Source organism: Neoarius graeffei, chromosome 10 (assembly GCF_027579695.1).
Source record: "Neoarius graeffei isolate fNeoGra1 chromosome 10, fNeoGra1.pri, whole genome shotgun sequence".
Classification (NCBI taxonomy): Eukaryota; Metazoa; Chordata; class Actinopteri; order Siluriformes; family Ariidae; genus Neoarius; species Neoarius graeffei.
The window spans coordinates 36,623,285-36,648,207 of NC_083578.1; the positions used below are offsets into that span (position 1 = coordinate 36,623,285).

A 24,923-nucleotide genomic window follows, 5' to 3' on the forward strand; every position below is an offset into this window, starting at 1 on the left:
CATCCATATTCTATTTCGGGGAGAAAAGCATAGAATAAAGGCAGCGGTTAATCCTTGTCTCACCCACTCACTGATTTTGGGGACTGATTGGGCAGGGTTCAAAGAATTGATGGAATGCATAGTAAGAGGTGGGTCCTGCATTAGTATGCCACAGGAAGATCCTGATGTGGCATTGACCAGGGAAGCTGTCACAGAGCCATCTACATCAGCACTGCATCAGGGCGATACGAGGAGTGAGGAGCAGCTCGCCCCTCCTCCATCTTTTGGGAATTCCCTTGAGGACTTCCTGTTAGAGCAGTCGCGAGACGAGACTCTGCAGCATGCATTTGACCAAGTGAGAGTAATCGATGGTCAAACTCTCCAGCCAAGTGCGACACCAGCCTTCCCATATTTCGCTATTATTAAGGACAGGTTGTACCGAATGATGCAGGACACTCAAACCAGTGAACAAATAACCCAACTGTTAATCCCAAAGATCCATAGGGAACTCGTATTCCATGCAGCTCACTTTAATGCCATGGCCAGACACTTGGGGCAGGATAAAACACTAGCCTGAATAATGGCCCAGTTCTACTGGCCAGGGATTTGCAGGGATGTCCGTCAGTGGTGTGTGGCATGCCGTGAATGCCAATTAGTAAATCCCGCGGCCACTCCAAAAGCACCTTTGCACCCTCTCCCTCTAATCGAGACCCCTTTTGAGAGAATTGGTATGGATCTTGTCAGGCCATTAGATTGGTCAGCATTGGGATATTGCTTTATTTTAGTTCTGGTGGACTATGCAATGCAATATCTGGAAGTGGTGCCTCTCCGCAATATCTCAGCACACAGTATTGCGGGAGCGCTCTTCCGTGTAATCTCTCGGGTCAGGATTCTGAAAAAAATCCTGACAGACCAAGGCACTACATTTATGTCACACACACTGCATGAACTGTATGGGTTATTGGGAATTAAGTCTATCCACACCAGTGTCTATCACCCACAAATGGATGGCTTAGTGGAACAGTTTAATCAAACACTCGAAAACTTAATTCAGAAATTTGTAAGTGAGGAGGCACGTAATTGGGATAAATGGCTCAAGCACCTGTTATTTGCAGTATGAGAGGTCCCGCAAGCCTCCACAGGTTTTTCACCATTTGAGCTATTATATGGGCATAAGCTGCATGGCATTTTGGATGTGCTACAAGAAAACTGGGAGGAGGGACCTTCACCTAGCAAGAACGAAATTCAGTACATTCTCAACCTGCGCACAAAACTCCACACCCTCACACACTTAACCCAGGAGAATTTACGACAGGCACAAAACGTCAAGTCCGGCTGTACGACAGGGGCACGCGCCTTATAGAGTTCACACCAGGAGACAAAGCATTTGTATTATTGCCCACATTGAGCTCCAAATTAGCTGCCAAGTGGCAAGGGCCTTTCAAGGTCACACAGCAAGTCAAGGATGTCAACTATGAGGTGAGGCAATTGGATAGGGGTGGGGCATTGCAAATTTACCATCTCAACCTATTAAAACGTTGGAACAAGGGGGTCCCCATGGCATTGGCATCAGTAGTTCCAGAGAAGGCAGAGCTGGGGCCGGAAGTAAAAAAAAAATCATCTCAAGCCATTCCAGTCCCTTGTGGAAACCACCTTTCACTGGCATGTCTGTGAAGATTCTCAATCATCCAGGTCATAGTAAACTGTGGGTGGTAGAAATGGGCAACTGGACTTGCTTGAAGATTCTTGAAAACGTTTCACCTCTCATCCGAAAGGCTTCCTCATTTCTGTCTGACTAATAGGGAGTATCAGATATTTATCCTCTCCTGGATCAGGATCAGAATCAGAATTCTGATGACCAGCTCATCTAAGGTGTCATTGAGGCATCATGTTGGTGTGGGTCACTGGAGGCTGGGTGTGAACGGCGAGTCATTAGGGTGATCAAAGGATTGCCCATTAATGGCAATCTGACTCTCTCTGTCCTCCTGTGAGTCACCGAAAACAGCTGGGTCCTGGCATACACCCAGCCATCTGGGAAGAGTGTCCAAGACTGCATTGTAGATGGATGATAAATGATGTCTTAGACCCCCACCTCTGTTCAGTGATGGCTGTTCCAGGTTGACAAAAATGGCTTCTTTAACTCCTCGCTCATACCAACGATCCTCTCTGGCTAAAATGCATACATTACAATCCTGAAATGAGTGTCCTTTGTTGTTAAGATGAATGTATACAGCTGAGTCCTGGCCTGAGGAGCTGGCTCTCCTGTGTTGAGCCAAGAGCCTGTATAGCGGTTGTTTTGTTTCCCCAATATACAAATCCGTGCAATCCTCACTGCACTGAATTGCATACACTACGTTGTCCTGTTTGTGTCTGGGTATTCTATCCTTAGGGTGGACCAGTTTTTGCTTCAGGGTGTTACTGGGTCTGAAATGTACCGGAATGTTGTGTTTGTAGAAGATCCTCCTGAGTTTCTCAGATAGACCAGAAATATAGGGAATGACAATGTTCTTGTGTTTGTTCCTGTTATCATCCTTGTCAGTTATGTTCCTTTTTATGCTCTTTAGGAAAGCCCAGTTGGGATAACCGCAATTCTGAAGTGCTTTCTTGATATGATTCTGCTCCTTCTCTTTCCCCTCTAACATTGTAGAAATGTTCTGAGCCCTGTGTTGCAAGGTCCTAATGACCCCCAATTTATGTTCCAGTGGGTGGTGAGAGTCAAAAAGTAGGTACTGGTCTGTGTGTGTGGGGGTTTCCGGTAGACCTCGATACTAAGGCTTCTGTCTTGTCTAATGTGTACATCACAATCCAAGAAGGCTAGATTATTCCCACTGACATCCTCCCGAGTGAAGTTGATGTTGCTATCCACTGCATTGATGTGTTTCGAGAAAGCTTCCACCTCATGGATTTTGATTTTAACCCAGGTATCATCCATGTATCTAAACCAATGGCTGGGAGCAACTCCTGCAAAAGTGGTCAAAGCTATATGTTCCACTTCCTCCATGTATAAATTGGCCACAATAGGGGACACCGGTGATCCCATGGCGCATCCATGCTTCTATCTGTAGAAACTTTCATTAAACTGGAAATAAGTGGTAGTCAGGCAGAGGTCAAGCAGGGTGCAAATCTGATCCGTGGTGAGTTTCGTTCTATCCAGTAAGGAGCTATCCTGAAGGAGTCGTTTTCTTACAGATTCGACTGCTTCTGTGGTGGGAATGCAGGTGAACAGAGAAATGACATCGTAGGAAACCATGGTTTCATCTGAATCTAGTTTGAGGTCTGCAACTTTAGTAGCAAAATCTTGGGAATTTTTTACATGATATGGTGTATTCCCAACCAGAGGAGCCAAGATGGTGGCTAGGTGTTTGGCAGTGTTATATGTGACCGAGTTTATACCGCTGATAATAGGTCTGAGAGGAGCTCCTTCTTTGTGAATCTTGGGGAGTCCGTATATGAGAGGCACGGCTTCCCCAGGATACAATCTGTAGTAAAGAGATCAGTTGATGGCTTGGTCCCTTTCTAGTTGTTGCAAACAGCTAACAACTTTCCTTTTGTAACCACTTGTGGGGTCCCTCCTCAATGTTTCATAAGTGGCTGTATCGCTGAGGAGACTGGTCATCCTGGAGTGGTAGTCCGCTGTTTTTAGCACCACTGTGCATCTCCCTTTGTCAGCAGGAAGGATGGTGATGTTCCGGTCTCTTTGAAGCACTGCAAGAGCCCTCCTTTCTTGGCTGGTGAGGTTGGAGGGGGGTGCTTTCATACTGGATAGGGCAGCTGATATCTTCAGTCTAAGTTGTTCTGACTCCGTGTTGGTCAGGTTGTTGTTCCTGATGGCTGTCTCTGTGGCTGTGATGAGTTCTACTACCGGTATCCGCTCAGGTGAAACTGCAATTGCAATTGCAGGCACTTGAAAGGCACTTGACAGCGCTGAAAGGAAGCCATTTATGTGAAATTGGAAAAACCATCCCTCAAAAGAGGAGGAAGTCTGTGACACCACCTATCTCCCACTTACAATGCTGCCTTTTCATCCCTATCCAGGAGATTTCACACCTTAGCCTCCAAGAACAATGGTTGGTGACAAATGGCCTCATGTGACTCCAGCAACTCTAATAACCCTAAATGACTGTTGTTACAACATAATGGAGCACTAATGAAAGTGACTCCAAAGACTTTATCACACCCTGGAGCACTCAAGCAACAATGACATCAGTGACCTTGATAATGACTCCATAGAGGTTAACCCTCTGGGGTCGAGAGCTTCGCCGGCAAAGCTCAACAGGTTTAGAATGAGTAGGTCATGTATTTAGATAAATATCTTTGTGAGTTTTTAATCATACAAGCATGATAAACATATTGACAGAAACTTTATACTTTCCTATGTTCCCACTGCCAAATAATATAGTTTTTAAATTACTTAAATTAGATGAAACATAACACTTGTCACCTTAGTCACACCGGAGTCGGAGCGCTGAGCACCCACTTACACATTCATAAAAGAAAACTCACATGGTAATGGCATGATAATCACTTTCACTCTTTTGGTTTTGATTGGTTTCTCTTTCGCAGTGGGAATGCCCACTGTAAACAGGATAAAATCTGTCAGACATAGTTCAGGCTATTTGGAGGTAAAACTTGTGAGATGGCACAAGGATTTTATGCAGATGATTCAGAACAGCGATTCAATTCATGATTGATTTCATGATTCAGGACAGTGATTCAATTTCAGGACAGCGAATAAATTCAATCTTGAGAACTGCAACACTGATGAGCGGTGCCTTTTTTTTTTTTTAACTTTGACTCGATCCAGCCGAAGATCAACTCGAGTAAGCGTAAATATTTCTTCTATTTATTATGAGCAGATCGGTTGATATGCGTGTGCCATAGTACATAGACAGGAAAAATAACTGAGCAATTTTTCCAGAGTTAAAAGTATTTGTCAGTAATGGCATTATGAGTCGAAACTCTAAGCGAACTACAAACATGGCTTTCCAAGACTACAATGTCTAAAGTTCGCAGTGCCCCCATCTCTCTCTCAAGTTCAGCTGACTGTCATTAACTGTTAATTAGCAGTGCTACTTAAGCCTCTCCCTCACACACCTTCAGTGTGAAGTATCGTTCTGTGTTTACCCAGTCATACTGAGCCTTGTCTGTCTGTCTCTAGTTTCCTGAACCTTTGCTACATTTACCTGTTTAACTTAGTCTGCTCTCTACTATTCTGTTTGCCAATCGACCAATCCCTGCATGCTTTCTGACTACGAGTTTGCTTTCTGATTTGACTACGCTTCCTGTTTGCTTCCCCACTCTCCCCTGCATTTACATCCGTGAGTGCCTGCATTTTGACCATTTTCCTCAAAAATAGTTAATTTTGCTCTATTTTGAGTTTAGAGAGTAAAATTTGAAGTTGGAGTGGGAGCAAAATTAGAGTAATCGTGTAACAGAGTTGGTTGTGGCTCTGAACTGAGTAAAACAGTACAAGAGTTAATTTCAAGACACTGAATAGAGTCAAATACCAAAATAAAGTCAAATAGCAGATAAATGAAGCTGTTTTAAAAAGCAGTTTTAGAACAGTGTTGGAATGTGTGAAAAAAGCATGACCTTACCCATTGTGACTTGACCTGATAGAATTAAGAATTAATCTGATGGGATTCAGAGATGGCAGTGGGAGGAGTTTTCACTCTTCTCACTGAATGGAAATTTTTTACACTTCTCATTGAATACCCCTCTAACTGCCAACCCTTTATCCCAAAAGAATAGAACATATAGTTTTTGATGGCCAGTTAATTGTCCAAATCAATGGAGCAGATTTAAGTTTTCATGCTTGATACATTACGAAGACTGAACAGAATCACATCGAGTGACCAGAACGGTTTGTCACAATGGGTAAGGTCATGTTTTTTCACACATTCCAACACAGTTCTAAAACTGCTTTTTACAGCATCTTCATTTATGTTATTTTTTAAAGTACAATCATGACATACATACTACATAGATATTATTGTAGCTTGTGCTGAATATAAAAAAGTCATATGACTTTGAAAATACTGCTTAGATTTGTTGAAATTGACAGCAAAATCAGAGCATGCCAAATCATTAGAGTGCCAGAAAATACCCTCAGACTCCAGAGGGTTAATTACCTGGGTACTCACACCAGCTGGTCAGACTAGCCCAATCTAGTCAGACAAGCTGATGAAGTGAACTGATGAAGACTCTTGGATGAGAGGTGAAACTGTCACAGTCCGGTCCAGTCCATCCATGCCTTAGATTGTGGGACTTCCATGCCGGCTCCAGGCCGGCTCCTGGACAGGAATTCAGTCCTGCCTTGCTGAAGGCCATTTCCTGAAGTGGCACTCCCACACCTGCTACCACTCCTCTCCCATCAGCCAGGGTTTTTTAAGAACTGTTTGAGCTACTCCATTTGCCAGACTGTCTCTTGTAGACTTTCCTTACCTTGCTACAGCTCATTGGTATTGTGTCTTCTTAATTCCCCCTACCTGAATTTTTCCTTGATTTTTTTGTCAAGTTTATCTGTCCATTTTTTGTCCCTGTTTTTGCCTGCCTGTTCTTTTGAATTGTGTCTTTTGCTACCTCTGCCTGGATTTCCCTTGTCCCTGTGTTCATTAGTTTTTGTGAAGCTTTTTCTGTCCTGTTTTTGTCCCTGATCGTGTCTACCTGCTCCTCTGTGTTTTTGACCTCCTGGCCTGTTTTTTGACTCCTGATTTTTGCCTGAGCCCTACTGTACCTTTTGCCTTTCTGCCATCTACTTCATTAAAGAAGTTCTCTTTACACTGCCTGTTTTCTGAGTCTGCACTTGGATCCTCACTTCACCTCAGTGCACCACTCCTGACAGAAACATCTTCAAAGACATAAAACCAAGTCCAGTTCTGTTTGATTCAATTTCCTTGAGGCAGCTCATCTTTATTCATCAGGTCAAAATCTACAGAGATTTCACTTTAATTTTCATTGGCAATATTTTTTTTCCATTCATCTCATCTCATCTCATCTCATCTCATCTCATTATCTCTAGCCACTTTATCCTGTTCTACAGGGTCACAGGCAAGCTGGAGCCTATCCCAGCTGACTACGGGTGAAAGGCGGGGTACACCCTGGACAAGTCGCCAGGTTTCTCATCTGATCTCATTATCTCTAGCTGCTTTATCCTGTTCTACAGGGTCGCAGGCAAGCTGGAGCCTATCCCAGCTGACTACGGGTGAAAGGCGGGGTACACCCTGGACAAGTCGCCAGGTTTCTCATCTCATTATCTCTAGCTGCTTTATCCTGTTCTACAGGGTCACAGGCAAGCTGGAGCCTATCCCAGCTGACTACGGGCGAAAGGCGGGGTACACCCTGGACAAGTCGCCAGGTCATCACAGGGCCGACACATAGACACAGACAACCATTCACACCTACTGTCAATTTAGAGTCACCAGTTAACCTAATCTGCATGTCTTTGGACTGTGGGGGAAACCGGAGCACCCGGAGGAAACCCACGCGGACACAGGGAGAACATGCAATCTCCGCACAGAAAGGCCCTCGCCAGCCACGGGGCTTGAACCCGGACCTTCTTGCTGTGAGACGACAGCACTAACCACTACGCCACCGTGCCGCCTGTTGCCAGGTTTATTTTTTATATATATAATGTTTTTTTTTTTAACCTTTGATTCCTGGTGGTGCTACAGTTTTGGTAGTCACTTTGTTTGACTGAAAAATTGAGTCTTGCTTTTGCCAGACCACCACAATTGTGTATGTCTCTGCATACATGTATTTTACCAATGCCAGTGGCTCTCTGTTCCTGGTATTTGTCCATATCAATGTGCAGACTGGTAGTGAAGAATTCAAGTGTAGCTTTGAGTCTCTGGTGCACTGAGACCATCTCATTCTTCTGCTTGGACAACAAGCCATTATGCCTCAGCAGGCTCATACTGAGACAATCGGATAGAATCATTATGTGCATATGACAGAGAGATTCCAGTTAAAAACAACAACAAAAAAAAAACACTGACACCCATATCAGTATTTTACACAGACAAGTATTTTTTTTAAAAAGGCATAACATATACATATAATCCACTGAGCAAAAGTGGAAATATGGCAATTATCAGTATACTGTAGACTAGTACTTGGTACATTCACTGTCCACTTTAATAGAAACACAATGTACATCTGCTCATTTCAGCAGTTATCCAATCAGCTCATTGCATGGCAGCAGTACAGCATACAATATGCAGATTCAGGTCAAGAGCTTCAGGTAATGTTCCCATCAAATATCAGAATGGAGAAAAAGTGTGGTCTCTGTGACTTTAACCATGGCATAGTTGTTAATGTCATATAGGCTGGTTTGAGTATTTCAAAAGCTTCTGCGCTCCTGGGATTTTCACACAAAACTGAGTTTACAGAGAATGGTGTGAAAAATGAAAAACACTGCACAAGTAAGAGTTAAGTGGGTGGAAACACCTTGTGGATAAGAGAGGTCAGAGGAAAATAGCCAGATTCAGGTGTGGAGCTAAAGGGGGGGCGGGGCCATTGCCCCTGGGCCTTGGGCCCTCCCCCTAGCCGTACAGGACCCCACCCTTTGACATTCAGGCCCTCCCAATAAATGTGCCTTACGCGATTTCATTGGAAATTCCTTGAAACCTCCAAGTTTTCACATGATTACAGACTAGTTGACTTATATATCTCTCATTTTTGCTACACATTCTTATCATGGTTAAAAAAAATAAATAAATAAAAAACCCTGTGAAATCAGGATAGTTGAGGCTTTTCTTGGATTCGAGATAACTGTGAATGCATCCGCTTCTGAACTGGAGGGCCGAATTATTAGCTGCATTGAAGGGAATGGCTTAGATCTCTCCAGATGCCGTGAACAGGGTTATGATGGCACAGCGAACATGAGCGGAATTTATTCTGGTGTTCAAGCAAGAATAGCGTAGCGGGAGCCCCTTGCTTTGTACGTGCACTGTGCGGCTCATTGTCTGAATTTGGTACTGAATGATTCTGTTAAAACTATCCCAGAGATTAGACAGTTTTATGATGTGGTTGCCAACAGTGTTAAGAGATGGGCATTACTTGGCGACTTATTGAGCCCAGAGAGCAGGGACATAACCTCGAAACGCCTCTGTCCAACCCGCTGGTCCTCCCGCTACAATGCGCTTGTTGCGTTAAAATACAGATATGGAGACATCATTAAAGCTCTCACTTACAAGTGAGAAAACGAATGAACGAGATGAGGCAGATGCACTTAAAAAGGCCATTACTAAATTTCAGTTCATATTTTTAATCAGCCTTCAGACAAAGATTTTGGAGTACACTAATGCCATCTCAAAGTTACCGCAGGAGAAGACCATTGATCTCCTCAAAGCGTCTGCATTATTGCAGAATGCTGTACGAACTCTACAGGAGTACAGGGAGCAGTTTGATAAGGCAAAGGCTTCCACTCTGGCATTGACTGTGAAATGGGGCAGTCAAACGCAATTTGTAGCCACCAGGTTGAAAAAAGTGAAGCGCCACTTTGATCACCTTAGCGAAGACAGTCGGCTTTCCGATGCAGAACATTATTTTCGGGTGAACGTGTACTATGCATGCCTTGATGTAATCATTCAGCAGCTGTCACAAAGGTTTGTCAGTTTAAATCGGACTGCTCATTTGTTTGAGGCTATTCATCCAAATACGCTCCAGCATGCCAAGGACGAGGAGTTACACGAAGTTGCCCGTCGACTGTGTGATCACTATAGTCGGGATATTGACTCCAGCTTTCCTGGTCAACTAGTGACATTTAGGGCTTGTTTCAAGGAGCAGATAGCGAGACACACATCTGTGCTTAGCCCGGCCAGGTTGCTGGTAGTAGATCATCCAGCAGTAACTTCTACATTTAGTGAGGTGTGCACAGCCTTCTTGCTTTTTCTCACTCTCCCCGTCTCAGTTGCGACAGCAGAGCGCTCTTTCTCCAAATTAAAATTGATAAAAAATTATCTCAGGAGCGCAATGAGTCAAGAGAGACTCTGTGGATTGGCCATTTTATCAATTGAGAATGAGCGAGCAAGAGCGCTTAACATCCCTCAAATAGTCAACGACTTTGCAGAGCGCAAGGCGCGTCGAATGCCTTTTTAATGATGAACGCAGGTTTCCGTGTCGGCTTTGTAGTTGAAGACGTGCTTACACAATGAGGGTGTATCATTCATGATTGCTGGATTTTTTTTGTTGTTGTTTAGTGTCTATTTGGAACATAATAAAAAAATGAATGGAAAATACAGGCTATGTAGGCCTATAAAAAAAAAAATAATAATAATAATAAAAACTTTGAGCAAGTTCTGTTCCAATATAGCCTGATTATATGCCGCAGGCCTGTTTGTTTGCAATTTCGCCATGGCTAGATCCAAAGGCTACGTTCTTAAAAACTGCTTTTTGTTAGATATAAAAAGCAATTTCGCCGTGTGTGTGCGTGGGGGGGGCTGATTGGTGTTTTGCCCCGGGGCCTTGTGTGCAGTTGTTCCGCCACTGGCCAGATTGGTTCAAGCCACCAGGAAGAATATAGTAACCTATCTGGCATTAACATCCATGCCATGATTAAGTTGCATAGATCACACTTTTTCCTCATTCTAATGTTTGATGTGAACATTAACTGAAGCTCTTGACCTATATCTGGATGATTTTATGCATTATATTGCTGCCGCATGATTAGCTGATTGGATAACTGCATAAATGTTCAGGTGTTCCTATTAAAGTGGATGGTGAGTGTATATGCTGTGAAACAATGGTAAGAGCTAGTGAAGTTGTAACATGCATGTTTAACCTCTCTTCCATTTGAAGTCATCTTTATAATGCTTTGTAATATGCATCTTACATGGCTGCCTTCTGGCCTTGCTGCAACTTCAGCCAGTCCTCCTTCAGGGCTCTTATGGTGTGCCAGGCTTGCCCATACGTACGTCTTTGAGCGCTGTAGGGCAACATGCGCTGAGGCTCCGTCTCTATTTAACAAACATGCAAATACACCCACATCATGTTACTGATTTACTTAGCAAGTAGAAACAAAAAAAAAAGAAAGAAAAAACACTTTTGGAAGAAAGGGAAAAAAAAGATTATTCCAGGCTGACTCACGAATGAACCGAATGTTTTCAGGGAGGATTCGAGGGCTGAACTGAGGTTCATAGCTGCAACATGAGCGGTTGAACAGAAAGACTAGTGGCATGTCAGCCCGACGACCATCAACCAACTAATAAGCACACAACCAGAAATATCACAACATGCATAAAATCCAGAAACATATGGAGTAACTGCTTTTTTTTATTAAAAGTGTACTTGGCCCCTTACTTACAGTATAATCTACAGCACACTGCATGATCTCATTATGAGGCTCCAGAGCAAGGCCTGCCTCTAACAGCAGCTCTTGACTGGCCAAAGGAATGTGTGTATCTTGTGCAATTCTTTTCTGCAAGGATGCAACAGTCTCCCCATGCTGCACTGAGTATGTATAAATCTCTGCAGAGGTCATATTCAGCACATGGACTAGCTAGAGATACGTGATGAAAAACAATTCAGCTTTTTAGTTGTCACATTAAATTATATTAACTTGGCTACAGATTTGTTGGTTTAGTCATCAACAAGACAGGTAACACAACCTTCAGGTCGAGGATTTGGTCTAATTCTTCAAAGCAGGTAGTGGATCCACTCTGCGGTTCTTTGCCTCCTTCCTCAGATTTTTTGCTCTTTTCCCCAGACTCTGTCTCATCCAGACTTTCTTTAGGGATTTGCTTAGTGTCTTTTCCTCTGGTTTGAGGAGACCACCTCAGCATTAACTGTAGCCAATGTTCCAGCCTACCAGCTAACAAACTAACACACACACACACACGAAATATAATACATAACAGCTCGTGAGAGAAATGTTCAGTTTCATATCAAATCTGCATATCATCCAATGTGAGCAGACAGTGGTTGAAAGTAAAATATACACTTAATTTGTTTGCTTATGCGTGTCAGTGCAACTGCATTCCTACTCACTTGTTGAGGTTGTGGGGCTGTGGTAGGTGTTTGGAGAAGTGCACCTCACCAGCCAAATCCTCATAAACCACAACATCATCCTCATGCTTCTGCTTCAGCTTATTGTGCCTAGACAGAAAATGTGATATTTTATTTTAGAGTTCTTAAATATATACACTCACCATCCACTTTAATAGGAACAGCTGTACACCTGCTCCTTATACAATCAGCCAATTAGTAGGTTACAGCAGAACAATGTATAAAACCATGCAGGTACAGGTTAAGAGGTTCAGTTCATATCAAACATCAGAATGGTGAAAAAAATGTGATCACTATGACTTTAAACACGGCATGGTTGTCCTTGTTGATAAGAGAGGTCAGAGGAAAATGGTCAGATTGATTTGAGCTGCCAGGAAGGATATAGTAACTCTTTACCACCATGGTGAGCAGATAAGCATCTCAGTATGCACAAAACATCAAATTTTGAGGTGGATCAGTTGAAGACCACACTGGGTTTCACTCCTGTCAGCCAAGAAAAGGAATCTGGTACAAGCTCATCCAAACTAGAGAGATGAATATAAAAATTAACAAATAAATAAATAAAATAAAAATTCCTGTGCTGTGTCCGAAATCACTCACTACTCACTATATAGAATAGAATCACTTTTATTGCCAGGTATGTGACCACACATGAAGAATTTGACTTTGGTTTCACTTAGCTCTCTTAGTACAAACAGATTAAAAAAAAACGTAGACAAAAAACAAAAAAGCTATGTACATGTAGAATCTTTTGGTGCAAAATGGTGCATAGTGCAAGGATGACTTAGTAAATATAAATATAAATATACAGTGTGCACAGAATGACGGTATGAGTGTGCAGATATTTCACAGTTGATGTTACTGATATTTGAGTCCGGTTTTAGCTGTTCATCACAAAAACAGCCTGAGGGGAAAAACTGTTCTTGTGTCTGGTTGTTTTTGTGTACAGTGATCTGTAGCGTCTCCCAGAGGGGAGAAGTTTAAACAATTTGTGACCAGGGTGTGATGTGTCTGCAGAGATGTTACCTGCCCGTTTCCTGACTCTGGACAGGTACAGGTCTTGGATGAAGATCTGGGTGAAGATGGGGGCCAGCTGATCAGCACAGACCTTCAGACAGGAACGTGACACACTGTCTGGGCCGGGTGCCTTCCTGAACTTCTGTCTGCGAAAAAGCTGACAAACATCCTCTTCACAGATCTTGAGTGCTGGTGTGGGGTCAGAGGCGAGAGGAGGCAAAATAGCAGGGGGTGTAAATGGGTCTTTAATGTCTGAGGGGGGGAGAGGTGTGAATGTGTCAAATCTGCAGTAGAACACATTCAACTCATCAGTCAGTTGATGGTTCACTGCAGTGTTGGGGGATGGTCTCTTGTAGCTGGTGATATTCTTCAGGCCTATCCACACTGACGCCGGATCGTTGGCTGAAAGGCTATTTTTGATCCTTTCAGCGTAGCTCCTCTTAGCTGCTTTCACCTCTTTCGTCAGTGTGTTTCTGGCCTGTTTGTACAGGACTCTGTCCCCACTTCTGTAGGCCTCCTCCTTGGCCTGGCAAAGCTGCCTGAGTTTTGCAGTGAACCAGGGTTTGTTGTTGTTGTATGACTATATAGTGAGTTTGCCATGTTGTAGTGCTGTCTGAATGTATAGTGAGAATTATTATACCCTATATAGTGGACTCATAGTATCCCACAATGCATCATGAAAAGGAGTGTACAACCGATAGTCACTAACCAAGCAATATATACCATCATGCATTGCGGTTGCACTGAAAGAAAAATGGCAGACGACAGAGAGGAGCACTTGGTGAATAGAAATAGAAGAGAATAGAAAATAAGCTTGTGGCAGCGGGGGCGTGGTCAAGCATCAGTCTGTGACCGGAGGGCGGAGTCAGGGAAGGTAAGTGGCAGAATCACTACACCTGACGTTAATTAATGTGTTTGTGTGTCTTCCCCAGTGACCGCGCCCTATTTAAGGAGAGAGAGCGAGAGCAGAGGGAGCTCTCTCCCCAACCAGATGACTGATGTGTGTGCGCGTGTTTGAGTGTGTGTGAGAGTAAATATAGAAGCTGAAAAGCTAAATAAAGTTTTGTGAACTCAGTTCTGGCCTGCCGTCCTTCTGTGCTCCACCCACCTACACGGACTGTCACAGTGGTGCCGAAACCCGGGATGAGCACAGAAGAGAACAGCCCCATGGAGTCCTCCCCCTTTGCAGAACTGATCCACGCCCTCACCACGGCCCAACAGAGCCAGCACCAGGCGCTGCTCGCCCTCGGAAAGGAGCAAGAACAACGGTTTGAGGCCCTGGTGCTGGTGCAACAGGAAGATCGTTGGGCATTCTGGCACCTCCTCGCGTCAGCGGGGTCCACCATCTCCACCGCCGCAGGCCCTTCCCCCCCTCACCCTCACGAAGATGGGCCCGCAGGACGACCCTGAGGCCTTCCTCACGTTCTTTGAGCAGGTAGCAGAGACCTTGGAGTGGCCGGTGGAACAGCGCGTGGCGTGCCTCCTCCCCCTACTAACGGGAGAGGCGCAGCTGGCCGCGCTACAGCTCCCCGCCAACCGCCGGCTGGCCTACGCGGACCTTCACCGGGCCATCCTCCAGCAGGTGGGGCGCACCCCCGAGCAACAATGTCAGCGTTTCCGTGCTTTGCGCTTGGAGGAAGTCGGCCGGCTGTTTGCGTTTGGCCAGCAACTCCGGGACGCCTGCTGGCAGTGGTTGAGGGCCGACAACCGCGACGCTGAGGGAATCACCGACCAGGTGGTACTGGAGCAGTTCATCGCGTGTTTACCAGCAGGAACCGCAGAGTGGGTCCAGTGCCACCGCCCAGTGTCGCTGGATCAGGCAATCGAGCTGGCGGAGGACCATTTGGTGGCTGTCCCGACGGCAGAACAGCAGACCACCTCTTCTCTCCTCTCTCTCTTCCCCCTCCTCCTGTGTCTCCTGGGCCGGCACCACCCCAGCCGGCCCACCGCACCCACGGTGCCCTCCCGTTTCTCCCTTCTGTGTCTGTCTCTCCCCCCCCCTCAGGTGAGTGAGCCCCAGAGCACTAGTGCAGAGACGAAGCCCGGGCCGGTTTGCTGGCGCTGCGGGGAGCCGGGCCACCTCCAATAGCAGTGCTCAGTAATGGAGGTGGGTGCAGTGGTTCGGATCCCTGACGCGCCAGGAGCTGCCCTCGATTGGGCTGGAGCGTATCGCATACCGGTGAGTATCCAAGGGGATACATATCAGGCGTTGATGGATTCTGGCTGTAATCAGACCTCGATCCACCAAAGCCTGGTGCAAGATGAGGCATTGGGAGGAGCACAATTGGTGAAGCTGTTGTGTGTGCACAGGGATGTTCACAACTACCCTCTAGTGTCGGTCCACATTCTTTTTCGAGGGGAAAAATCTATAGTGAAGGCGGCGGTTAATCCTCGCCTTACCCACTCGATAATTTTGGGGACTGATTGGCCGGGATTTCGGGATTTAATGACACACTTAGTGAAGAGTGGGTCCTGCCATAGTTTAACAGGGGGAGGTCCCGGTGTCGCGTTGGCGGGAGCAGCTATCACAGAGCCGTCTACGTCATCTCCGCGTCAGAGTGAGGAGCCACCGGCTCCTCCTCTCTCTGTTGGGGAATCCCTCGCAGATTTTCCATTAGAGCAGTCACGAGACGAGACTCTGCGGCATGCGTTTGACCAAGTGAGAGTAATCGATGATCAAACGCTCCAGCCAAATGCCGCCCCATCCTTCCCCTACTTCGCAATTATGAAGGATAGATTATACCGAGTGACGCAGGACACTCAAACTAAAGAGTGAGTCACGCAGCTTTTGATTCTGAAGAGCCGCCGGGAATTGGTATTCCAGGCAGCTCACTTTAATCCCATGGCTGGACACTTAGGGCAGGATAAAACACTAGCCCGAATAATGGCCCGGTTCTATTGGCCAGGGATTCGCAGCGATGTCTGTAGGTGGTGTACGGCGTGCCGCGAATGCCAGTTAGTAAATCCAGCAGCCTTTCCAAAAGCGCCTTTGCGCCCTCTACCGTTAATCGAGACCCCGTTCGAAAGAATTGGGATGGATCTCGTCGGGCCATCAGATCGGTCAACACGAGGGTACCGCTTTATATTAGTTCTGGTGGACTATGCAACACAATACCCGGAAGCAGTGCCTCTTCACAATATCTCAGCACGCAGTATTGCAGAGGCACTCTTCTGCGTTATCTCCTGAGTTGGAATCCTGAAAGAGATTCTGACTGACCAAGGCACCTCGTTTATGTCACGTACACTGAACGAACTGTATGGGTTGCTGGGTATTAAGCCGATCCGCACCAGCGTGTATCACCCACAAACGGACGGTTTAGTTGAACGGTTCAATCGCACCCTCAAGAATATAATTAAAAAATTCGTAAGTGAGGACGCACGTAATTGGGATAAATGGCTCGAACCCTTGCTATTTGCAGTGCGAGTGGTCCCCCAAGCCTCCACGGGGTTCTCCCCGTTTGAATTGTTATACGGGCGTAAGCCGCACGGCATTCTAGACGTGCTGCGAGAAAATTGGGAGGAGGGACCTTCACCAAGTAAAAATGAAATCCAATACATTACTGACCTGCGTGCAAAACTCCACACACTCACGCACCTAACTCAGGAGAATTTGCGGCAGGCCCAAGAACGACAAACCTGCCTGTACGACAAGGGTACGCGCCTTAGGGAGTTCGCACCGGGAGATAAAGTACTCGTACTGTTGCCCACATCGAGCTCCAAATTGGTCACCAAGTGGCAAGGACCCTTTGAGGTCACACGGCGAGTCAGGGACGTTGACTATGAGGTGAGGCGAACGGATAGGGGTGGGGCGCTACAGATTTACCACCTCAACCTGCTCAAACTCTGGAACGAGGAGGTCCCTGTGGCATTGGTGTCGGTGGTTCCGGAGAAGGCGGAGCTGGGGCCGGAGGTTCAAAAGGGAACATTGGCATCACGTACCTCTCCGGTCCCCTGTAGAGACCACCTCTCCCCGACCCAACTCGCGGAGGTTGCCCAGTTGCAGACCGAGTTTTCGGACGTGTTCTCGCCCCTGCCTGGCCACACCAACCTCACAGAGCACCACATTGAGACACCCCCGGGGGTGGTAGTGCGTAGCCGCCCTTACAGGTTACCTGAGCACAAGAAAAAAGTGGTTCGGGAAGAACTCGAGGCCATGCTCGAAATGGGCATCGTCGAGGAGTCCCACAGTGACTGGAGCAGCCCGGTGGTCTTGGTACCCAAGGCCGACGGGTCGGTCCGGTTCTGTGTAGACTATAGAAAAGTCAACGCGGTGTCTAAATTCGACGCGTACCCAATGCCTTGTATTGATGAGTTGCTCGATCGGCTAGGCACAGCTCGTTTTTACTCGACACTGGATTTAACAAAGGGTTATTGGCAGATCCCCTTGACTCCATTATCCCGAGAAAAAACAGCCTTTTCCACACCATTCGGCTTACACCAATTTGTCACACTTCCTTTTGGGCAGTTTGGGGCACCCGCTACGTTTCAGCGGCTGATGGATAGGGTCCTCCGCCCCCACGCCACCTATGCGGCCGCCTACCTCGACGACATTATTATCTATAGTAATGACTGGCCGAGGCACCTCGAACATCTGAGGGCCGTCCTTAGGTCGCTGAGGTGAGCGGGTCTCACAGCCAACCCGAAGAAGTGTGCGATTGGGCGGCTGGAAGTACGGTATCTGAGCTTCCACTTGGGCAATGGGCAGGTGTGTCCCCAAATTAACAAGACAGCAGCAATTGCGGCCTGCCCGAGGCCCAAGACCAAAAAGGGGGTGAGACAGTTCCTGGGGCTGGCTGGCTATTATCGTAGGTTTATACCTAATTATTCGTACGTCACCAGCCCGCTGACTGATCTGACTAAAAAGGGGGCACCAGATCTGGTCCAGTGGATGGAGCAATGCCAGCGGGCTTTTTCTAAGGTAAAGGCTGCACTGTGTGGGGGGCCACTTTTACACTCCCCTGACTTTTCTCTCCCCTTTATGTTACAGATGGATGTGTCGGACAGAGGGCTGGGGGCTGTTTTGTCCCAGGAGGTGGAGGGGGAGGATCGCCCAGTACTGTATATCAGTCGCAAGCTGTCGGTGCGTGAGGGGCGCTACAGCACCATTGAGAAAGAGTGCCTGACGATCAAGTGGGCGGTCCTCGCCCTCCGTTACTACCTGCTGGGACACCCTTTCACCCTCTGTTCGGACCACGCGCCCCTCCAGTGGCTCCACCGCATGAAGGATGCCAACGCGCGGATCACCCGTTGGTATCTGGCACTCCAACCCTTTAAGTTCAAGGTGATCCACAGGCCGGGGGCGCAGATGGTCGTGGCGGACTTCCTCTCCCGTCGGGGGGTGGGGGGGGGGGGGGGGGTGGAGTCAGCTGCAGGCCGGATGGCCGCCCGGCCTGAGTCGGGCGGTGGGGGTATGTGGCAGCGGGGGCGTGGTCAAGCATCGGTCTGTGACCGGAGGGCGGAGTCAGGGAAGGTAAGTGGCAGAATCACTACACCTGACGTTAATTAATGTGTTTGTGTGTCTTCCCCAGTGACTGCGCCCTATTTAAGGAGAGAGAGCGAGAGCAGAGGGAGCTCTCTCCCCAACCAGACGACTGATGTGTGTGTGCGTGTCTGAGTGTGTGTGAGAGTAAATATAGAAGCTGAAAAGCTAAATAAAAAAGTTTTGTGAACTCAGTTCTGGCCTGCCGTCCTTCTGTGCTCCACCCACCTACACGAACTGTCACAAAGCTAAAACAGAATAAAAGACAGATAAAATACAAGAAAAAAGTTTACAGTGCAGAGTGAGGAATTAATCAAAAGCCTCAAATTTGATTTAATAAAAGGCAGCAGCAAAGAAGAAAGTATTCAGCCTCGAGTTTAAAGAACTGAAAGCAAACACAAAGTATGTTGTATTTAATAATGTGAGAAATACGGTCAGTATAATATGTATTTATCACAAAAATACATGCATGTATTTATTATTTTGAAAACCCACCAGCCGACTGATCCGGCACGTTTTAATTGCGCGACAGTAATGACGTAAATAACAGCACGGCAGAGTAGTGTCCGAAAGTGTTTTTTTTTTTTTCATTTCACCAATAAGCTCACTATATAGTCTTCTATATAAAATTTCCCTAGATAGTGAGTAGGGAGTAGTGAATGAGTGAGTGATTTCAGACACAGCACTGGTCTTTTTCCAGTCTTCAACAAACCAGTGATTCTGTACTCATGGTAGCCTTAGATTCTCCTCTGATCTCTCTCATCAATTATCAGCAAGGTATTTCAGATTGCATACCCTCCACACACAGGATGTGCTTTTTTTCACCATTCTGTGTAAATTCTAAAGACTGTTTGTGTGAAATTCCCAGATGATCAGCAGTTTCTGAAATACTCAAACCAGCCCATCTGACATCAAGAACCATGTAACAGTTAAAGTTACAGACATCACATTTTTTCCCCATTCTGTATGAATTGAGGTATTTCACCCACGTGACCAAGTCATGTGATGCTGCCATTTTGGACGGCACGGCTCGAATCAGTTTGAATGCGAGGAAGGCGACAAACGAAAAACATAAAAGAAAAAGGAGCGAGATGCAGAAAACACCTTCACTATCCAGCGACGTAGGGCATTTACAGGGCGAGCAGAGGGAGAGGTATTTGCAAAAATTGAGGTTAGCAGGCTTAGAGAACGACGTTTACCTGCTTCCACCAGGACTGCTCACTGACGTACGGAAGTACACGAAGCCCTCGTCTTTACCTGACTTTGGCCCACATGATCTGTATACCTATGTCGTTAAAAACCCATCGCCATACACAGGTATTGATCTGAAAGCGTATAAGAGTTTGGATGCCTACAAATATTTTGTGTCAGGCTGGGTAACATGCCTACATCAGTGGGTCGTCCCTGGAGCCGGTGGTCGCCATCTTATTATAGCTAAGGTTTGTTCACATTTTCATTTACTTTCGGTCCTCAGGATAAACAAAATGTTATTAAATGGCATTGAAATAACTTCTTAGTCTGTTGAGACATGGCCCGTTATAAATTTGCTGTTACCAGGCAATGACCAAGAACTGTATTATTAGGGTCGGTGTAGTTGTAGCAGTGCACTAGCAGCTAGCTGTTAGCACTAGCTAATGTCAACAACAGTAGCTGGTATGTTACTGTAGCAATGTTTACGTTCAGTCATTTGGATGACTGTTAAAACCTTTCAGTCTCAAGTTTTTCCTTTACTGGATTTACTAGTTTACTGAGCTAGCGCGCTCGGGCAAGCTGGGAGCTAGCGCACGCTAGCCTGCCGGCGGCCGGCGCGCGCTAGCTCCCAGCTTGCCCGAGCGCGCTAGCTCAGTAAACTAGTAAATCCAGTAAAGGAAAAACTTGAGACTGAAAGGTTTTAACAGTCATCCAAATGACTGAACGTAAACATTGCTACAGTAACATACCAGCTACTGTTGTTGACATTAGCTAGCTTGACGTTCAAAATGGCGGACACCGGGGCGTCACGTGACCCTGTGACGTCAGGTGAAATACCTCAATTGCTACTGCCATATGCCTGATTGGAGAACTGAATAAATGAACAGGTGAAGAGGTGGATGGGGAGTATACTTTTGTGAAGGAAAAATAAAGACAAATGACACTAGAGAAGATGTGTGACACTAGAGAACAACTGTGGCAGAGGGTGTTCTCATATTTTTTTATATACCAGTTGAGTATCATAGAATTATAATGGAAGAGGGGAAAAAAGAGGAGCACTCACTCCAAAAGAGGAAGTAATAAAGATCAAAAGAAGCGTGGAACAGAATTACAATAGGGGATTTTCCCCTGGGGTGGGAAAGGGGGAAAAATGAGGAAGTTACAATGAAAAAAGAGAAGTTGTAATATTGGAAAAAATACACAACCAGAAGAGCAAGATTGACTAAGGATAAAACAATAATGGTAGGAACTGTAAATGTTGGAAAGTCACAGAAAGATCTGGAAGGGGATAAGATTTGAAAAAAAATAATAATAATAAGGCAGGGTTTCAAATGAGTATATAGAGTGTAATGAGCCACAGCTTGGAAGATGGCAGCGCGTGATTGTGCAGTGGCTTCTAGCTCTCCTGTTGGTGTATATTTGTTTTTTGTTTGTGTTTTTCATAATGTTCCCATGTCAAGGTCTTATGAACAAGTATAGCCATACTGAACTAATCAAGATAGGACTACGATACAACACAGCCATTATGAGAGCCTTCCAGGAGGCTTATAACAACCCGGAGGATATAGCCAGACCTCCGGGCGCTCCGTGGATTGTTGTCGGTAGCGGCAGGCAACGAAGGCGGCGACGGGAGAGAAAGCAGAAGAGAGGATGCCGGTCAGGCCTGCTAGCCTGGCTAAGGAAACTACCACACAGACCTCCACTGCCAAGCCTACTACTCACCAACACCAGATCCATAGCACACAAAATGGATGAGTTGGAACTCAGTATAGCAACAAACAACTACACACGGAACTGCTGCGTGATGATCATCACTGAAACCTGTCTGAACCCCTTCATCCCGGATGCCGCCGTGCAGCTAGCAGGCTGAGCTAGCTACCGGCAGGACCAAGACAAGAACTCCAGCAAGACCAGAGGAGGAGGACTTTGCATTTTTGTGCATAAGGAATGGTGCACCAACAGCAGGATTGTTGCCCAGCACTGCTCACCTGACCTGAAAGCCCTGCCGGGAATATGCAGACCAATTTATTTACCAAGAGAGCACACCGTAGTGACTGTTACTGCCGTCTATATAGCCCCCAATGCTAACGTTAGCACAAGTTTGGCTCACCTGCTAACCATAGTCAACAAACTGCAGTGTGACCACCCAGAGGGAATTCATATTGTAGCAGGGGACTTTAACAAGGCGTCCTTAAAGACTGTACTCCCCAGCTTTTTCCAGCATGTAGGTTGTGCTACTAGAGGGAAGAACACACTAGACCATGCATATTCTAACATCAAGAAAGCATACAGAACTACTCCTCTCCCTCATCTGGGCCAGTCAGATCACATCCAACTACTCCTGATCCCAGCATACAGTACATCCCTGTCAGAAGGACTATACAGCCAAGTAGAAGGACTATCAAAACCTGGCCTGACACTGCCCTATCCCAGCTCCAGGACTGCTTCCAACAGACTGAATGGGACCTGCTCTTTCAAGGCGACTTAGATGGTGACACAGTTTACATCACATTCTGAATGGACAATGTCACAGTCAAACGTTGCATCAGGACATATCCCAATCAGAAAGCCTGGATGACGAGAGAAGTCAAGAGACTCCTGAGGAAACGTAATATCGCCTTCAGGTCAGGGGATAACGAACAGTACAGCTCTGCCAGAGCTGATCTGAAGAGGGGCATCAAGGAGGCAAAGGAGGTGTATAAATGGAGGGTGGAGGCCTACCTGACAGACAATGATCCACGCAGAATGTGGCAGGGAATACAATTAACCAACTACAAAGGCAGCACTGTCAACAGTACCACCAACACTGATGCCTCGCTGGCTGAGGAGCCAAACCACTTCTTTGCCAGGTTCGAGGCTGACAGATCTGCAATAGACCTGCTGTCTCCACCAGCTCTCACCAGTCACACTCTCACTCTGCAGGAGCATGAAGTGAGATGTTCACTGAAGACCGTCAACCCACGGAAGGTAACAGGACCTGACAGAGTGCCGGACAGAGTCCTTAAATCCTGTGCTGACCAGCTAGCAGGAGTCTTCACCAGAATCTTCAACAGCTCCCTGTCACAGGCCATTGTACCATCTTGTCTGAAATCAGCCACCATCATCCCCGTGCCAAAGAAGCCAGCTTCAGAAGACCTTAACAGCTACAGACCAGTTGCATTGACACCTGTTGTCATGAAATACCTGGAGAAACTGGTCCTACGGTACATAAAATCTAGCCTCCCAGCCTCTTTCGATCCCCATCAGTTTGCATACCGGTCAAACAGGTCCACAGAGGATGCTATCGCCATAGCGATGCATGCAGCGCTAAACCATCTGGAACACAGCAACACCTATGTGAGAATGCTCTTTGTGGACTACAGCTCGGCATTCAACATTATCATCCCGGACATCTTCATCAACAAGCTGCTCCACCTGGGCCTCTCCACCCCCATCTGCACCTGGATAAGTGATTTCCTCACCAACTGCTCACAAGTTGTCCGACTGGGCCCCCACCTCTCCTCCACTATCATACTCAGTACAGGTGCACCGCAAGGGTGTGTTCTCAGCCCTTTGCTATACTCCCTGTACACCAGTGACTGTTCCTCAGCTCATCCTTCCAACACCATCATCAAATTTGCAGATGACACCACAGTTATCGTCACATAGTAGAGGGAGATGATGAGACACACTACAGGGCTGAGATCGAGGGCCTGATAGCATAGTGCCATAACAACAACCTCGAGCTCAATATATCAAAGACCAAAGAGCTGATCCTGGACTTCAGGAGGAAGCGGCATATGGACCCACCGCCACTCTTCATAGAAGGTGCCAGTGTCGAGAGGGTCCACACCTTCAAATTCCTGGGAGTCCATATTGCCGACGACCTCTCCTGGACAGCTAACACTACTACCATCTTCAAAAGGGCACAGCAACGTCTCTACTTCCTAAGACTGCTAAAGAGAAATAACCTAAGGGAGATGCTGCTGGTGGCCTTTTATCACTCTGCTATAGAGAACATACTGATGTACTGCATCACAGTGTGATATGCAAGCTGCACTGTGGCACAGAAAAAAATCACTGCAAAGGGTCATCAGGTCTGCAGAAAAGATCATTGGCTGCTCCCTGCCCACGCTTGACAGCATCGTCTCATCCCGTTACCTCAGCAGAGCAAAAAACATAAATCAAGGACTCCTCTCACCCAGGCCATGAACACTTTCAGTTATTTCCCTCAGGAAGGCGTTACAGGCCTGCCAGAACCCGCACAACCAGATTCAGAGACAGCTTTTTCCCCACAGCCATCACAACTCTAAACATTCACTTACAGAAATAGGACTTCATCATGCTGAATGATTATCTTGCCTGGTTGCACTGCATTTGCACTTTCCAGTACTGTGATTTTTTTTTTCAAAAAGAGGAAAAAGGAGAAAAAAAAAGGGGGGGAATCTATTTTTATACTGCCTAATATCTATTTTTATACTGTTTCTTATGTGACCTGTCCTAATGATATGTATCAGTACGAGTTTGGTATGAGAGTATGGCGTGAGTGAGTGTATGAATGTATACTTCTACGCACCAGAAGGAGTAGTACTTTAAATTTCATTGTGACAATGTCTTACAATGTTTCACAATGACAAATAAATGATTCTGATTCTGAGCTTGTCAGTCTTCTTCCTGAGATGAACACTCATGTTTGTTGCTGTCAATTGTCTGCAATAAAGCTGTTATTCTACCACCAAGATGACTTCCAAAGATTTTTTTTTTTTAATTTAGCTGAGAGTTTGAATTTTTCAATTTGAGTGTTAGAACATCTTTATGTTCTAAAAGAACAGAATAGCGTTTGGTCAACAATACCTTATTGTCTCAACAACAGATTCCCATGCTTACTATCATGATATTCCAATTATTTGGTGGAGTTCTACAGTTTTGTGCAAATATTTGCATCACCTTTAATCAAAATGAAGACAAAGGACTGTAATTTGTACATTTATAAACAAGACATTTCTTGTTAGTTTTCACAGATGTTTCTTCATTATAACTAGTGACAAAACAGTCAAATAATTTGTTACAATATAAGAAAAATACACGGAAAAAATACACAACATATTAAAAATGGGGGATTTTTTTAACTTAAATGTTGACTTGTTGATTGTTATTTTTGCATAGATGTGCATTGTTGTGGGTTTGAAATGAACAAAAGAATTTGTTTCCATCTGCTCAGTGTTGAGTAAAGTCCCATATATGAAAATTCACCCAACAGACAGGTGTTGCC

General features: G+C 45.9%; 1 protein-coding gene across 3 annotated transcripts in view; it reads right to left on the minus strand.

The window, feature by feature from the left end:
* ikbkb (inhibitor of nuclear factor kappa B kinase subunit beta) overlaps nucleotides 1–24,923 on the minus strand; it is a 270,093-nt gene that overhangs the window by 94,638 nt on the left and 150,532 nt on the right. For all 3 annotated transcript variants that reach the window (XM_060931748.1, XM_060931749.1, XM_060931750.1), the window contains exons 9-14: nucleotides 11,968–12,075; nucleotides 11,589–11,799; nucleotides 11,285–11,479; nucleotides 11,068–11,182; nucleotides 10,814–10,937; nucleotides 7,744–7,895 (exon numbers count right to left, since the gene is read on the minus strand). In XM_060931748.1, the coding sequence (XP_060787731.1) occupies nucleotides 7,744–7,895; nucleotides 10,814–10,937; nucleotides 11,068–11,182; nucleotides 11,285–11,479; nucleotides 11,589–11,799; nucleotides 11,968–12,075 (905 nt within the window). The remainder of the gene's footprint in view (nucleotides 1–7,743; nucleotides 7,896–10,813; nucleotides 10,938–11,067; nucleotides 11,183–11,284; nucleotides 11,480–11,588; nucleotides 11,800–11,967; nucleotides 12,076–24,923) is intronic.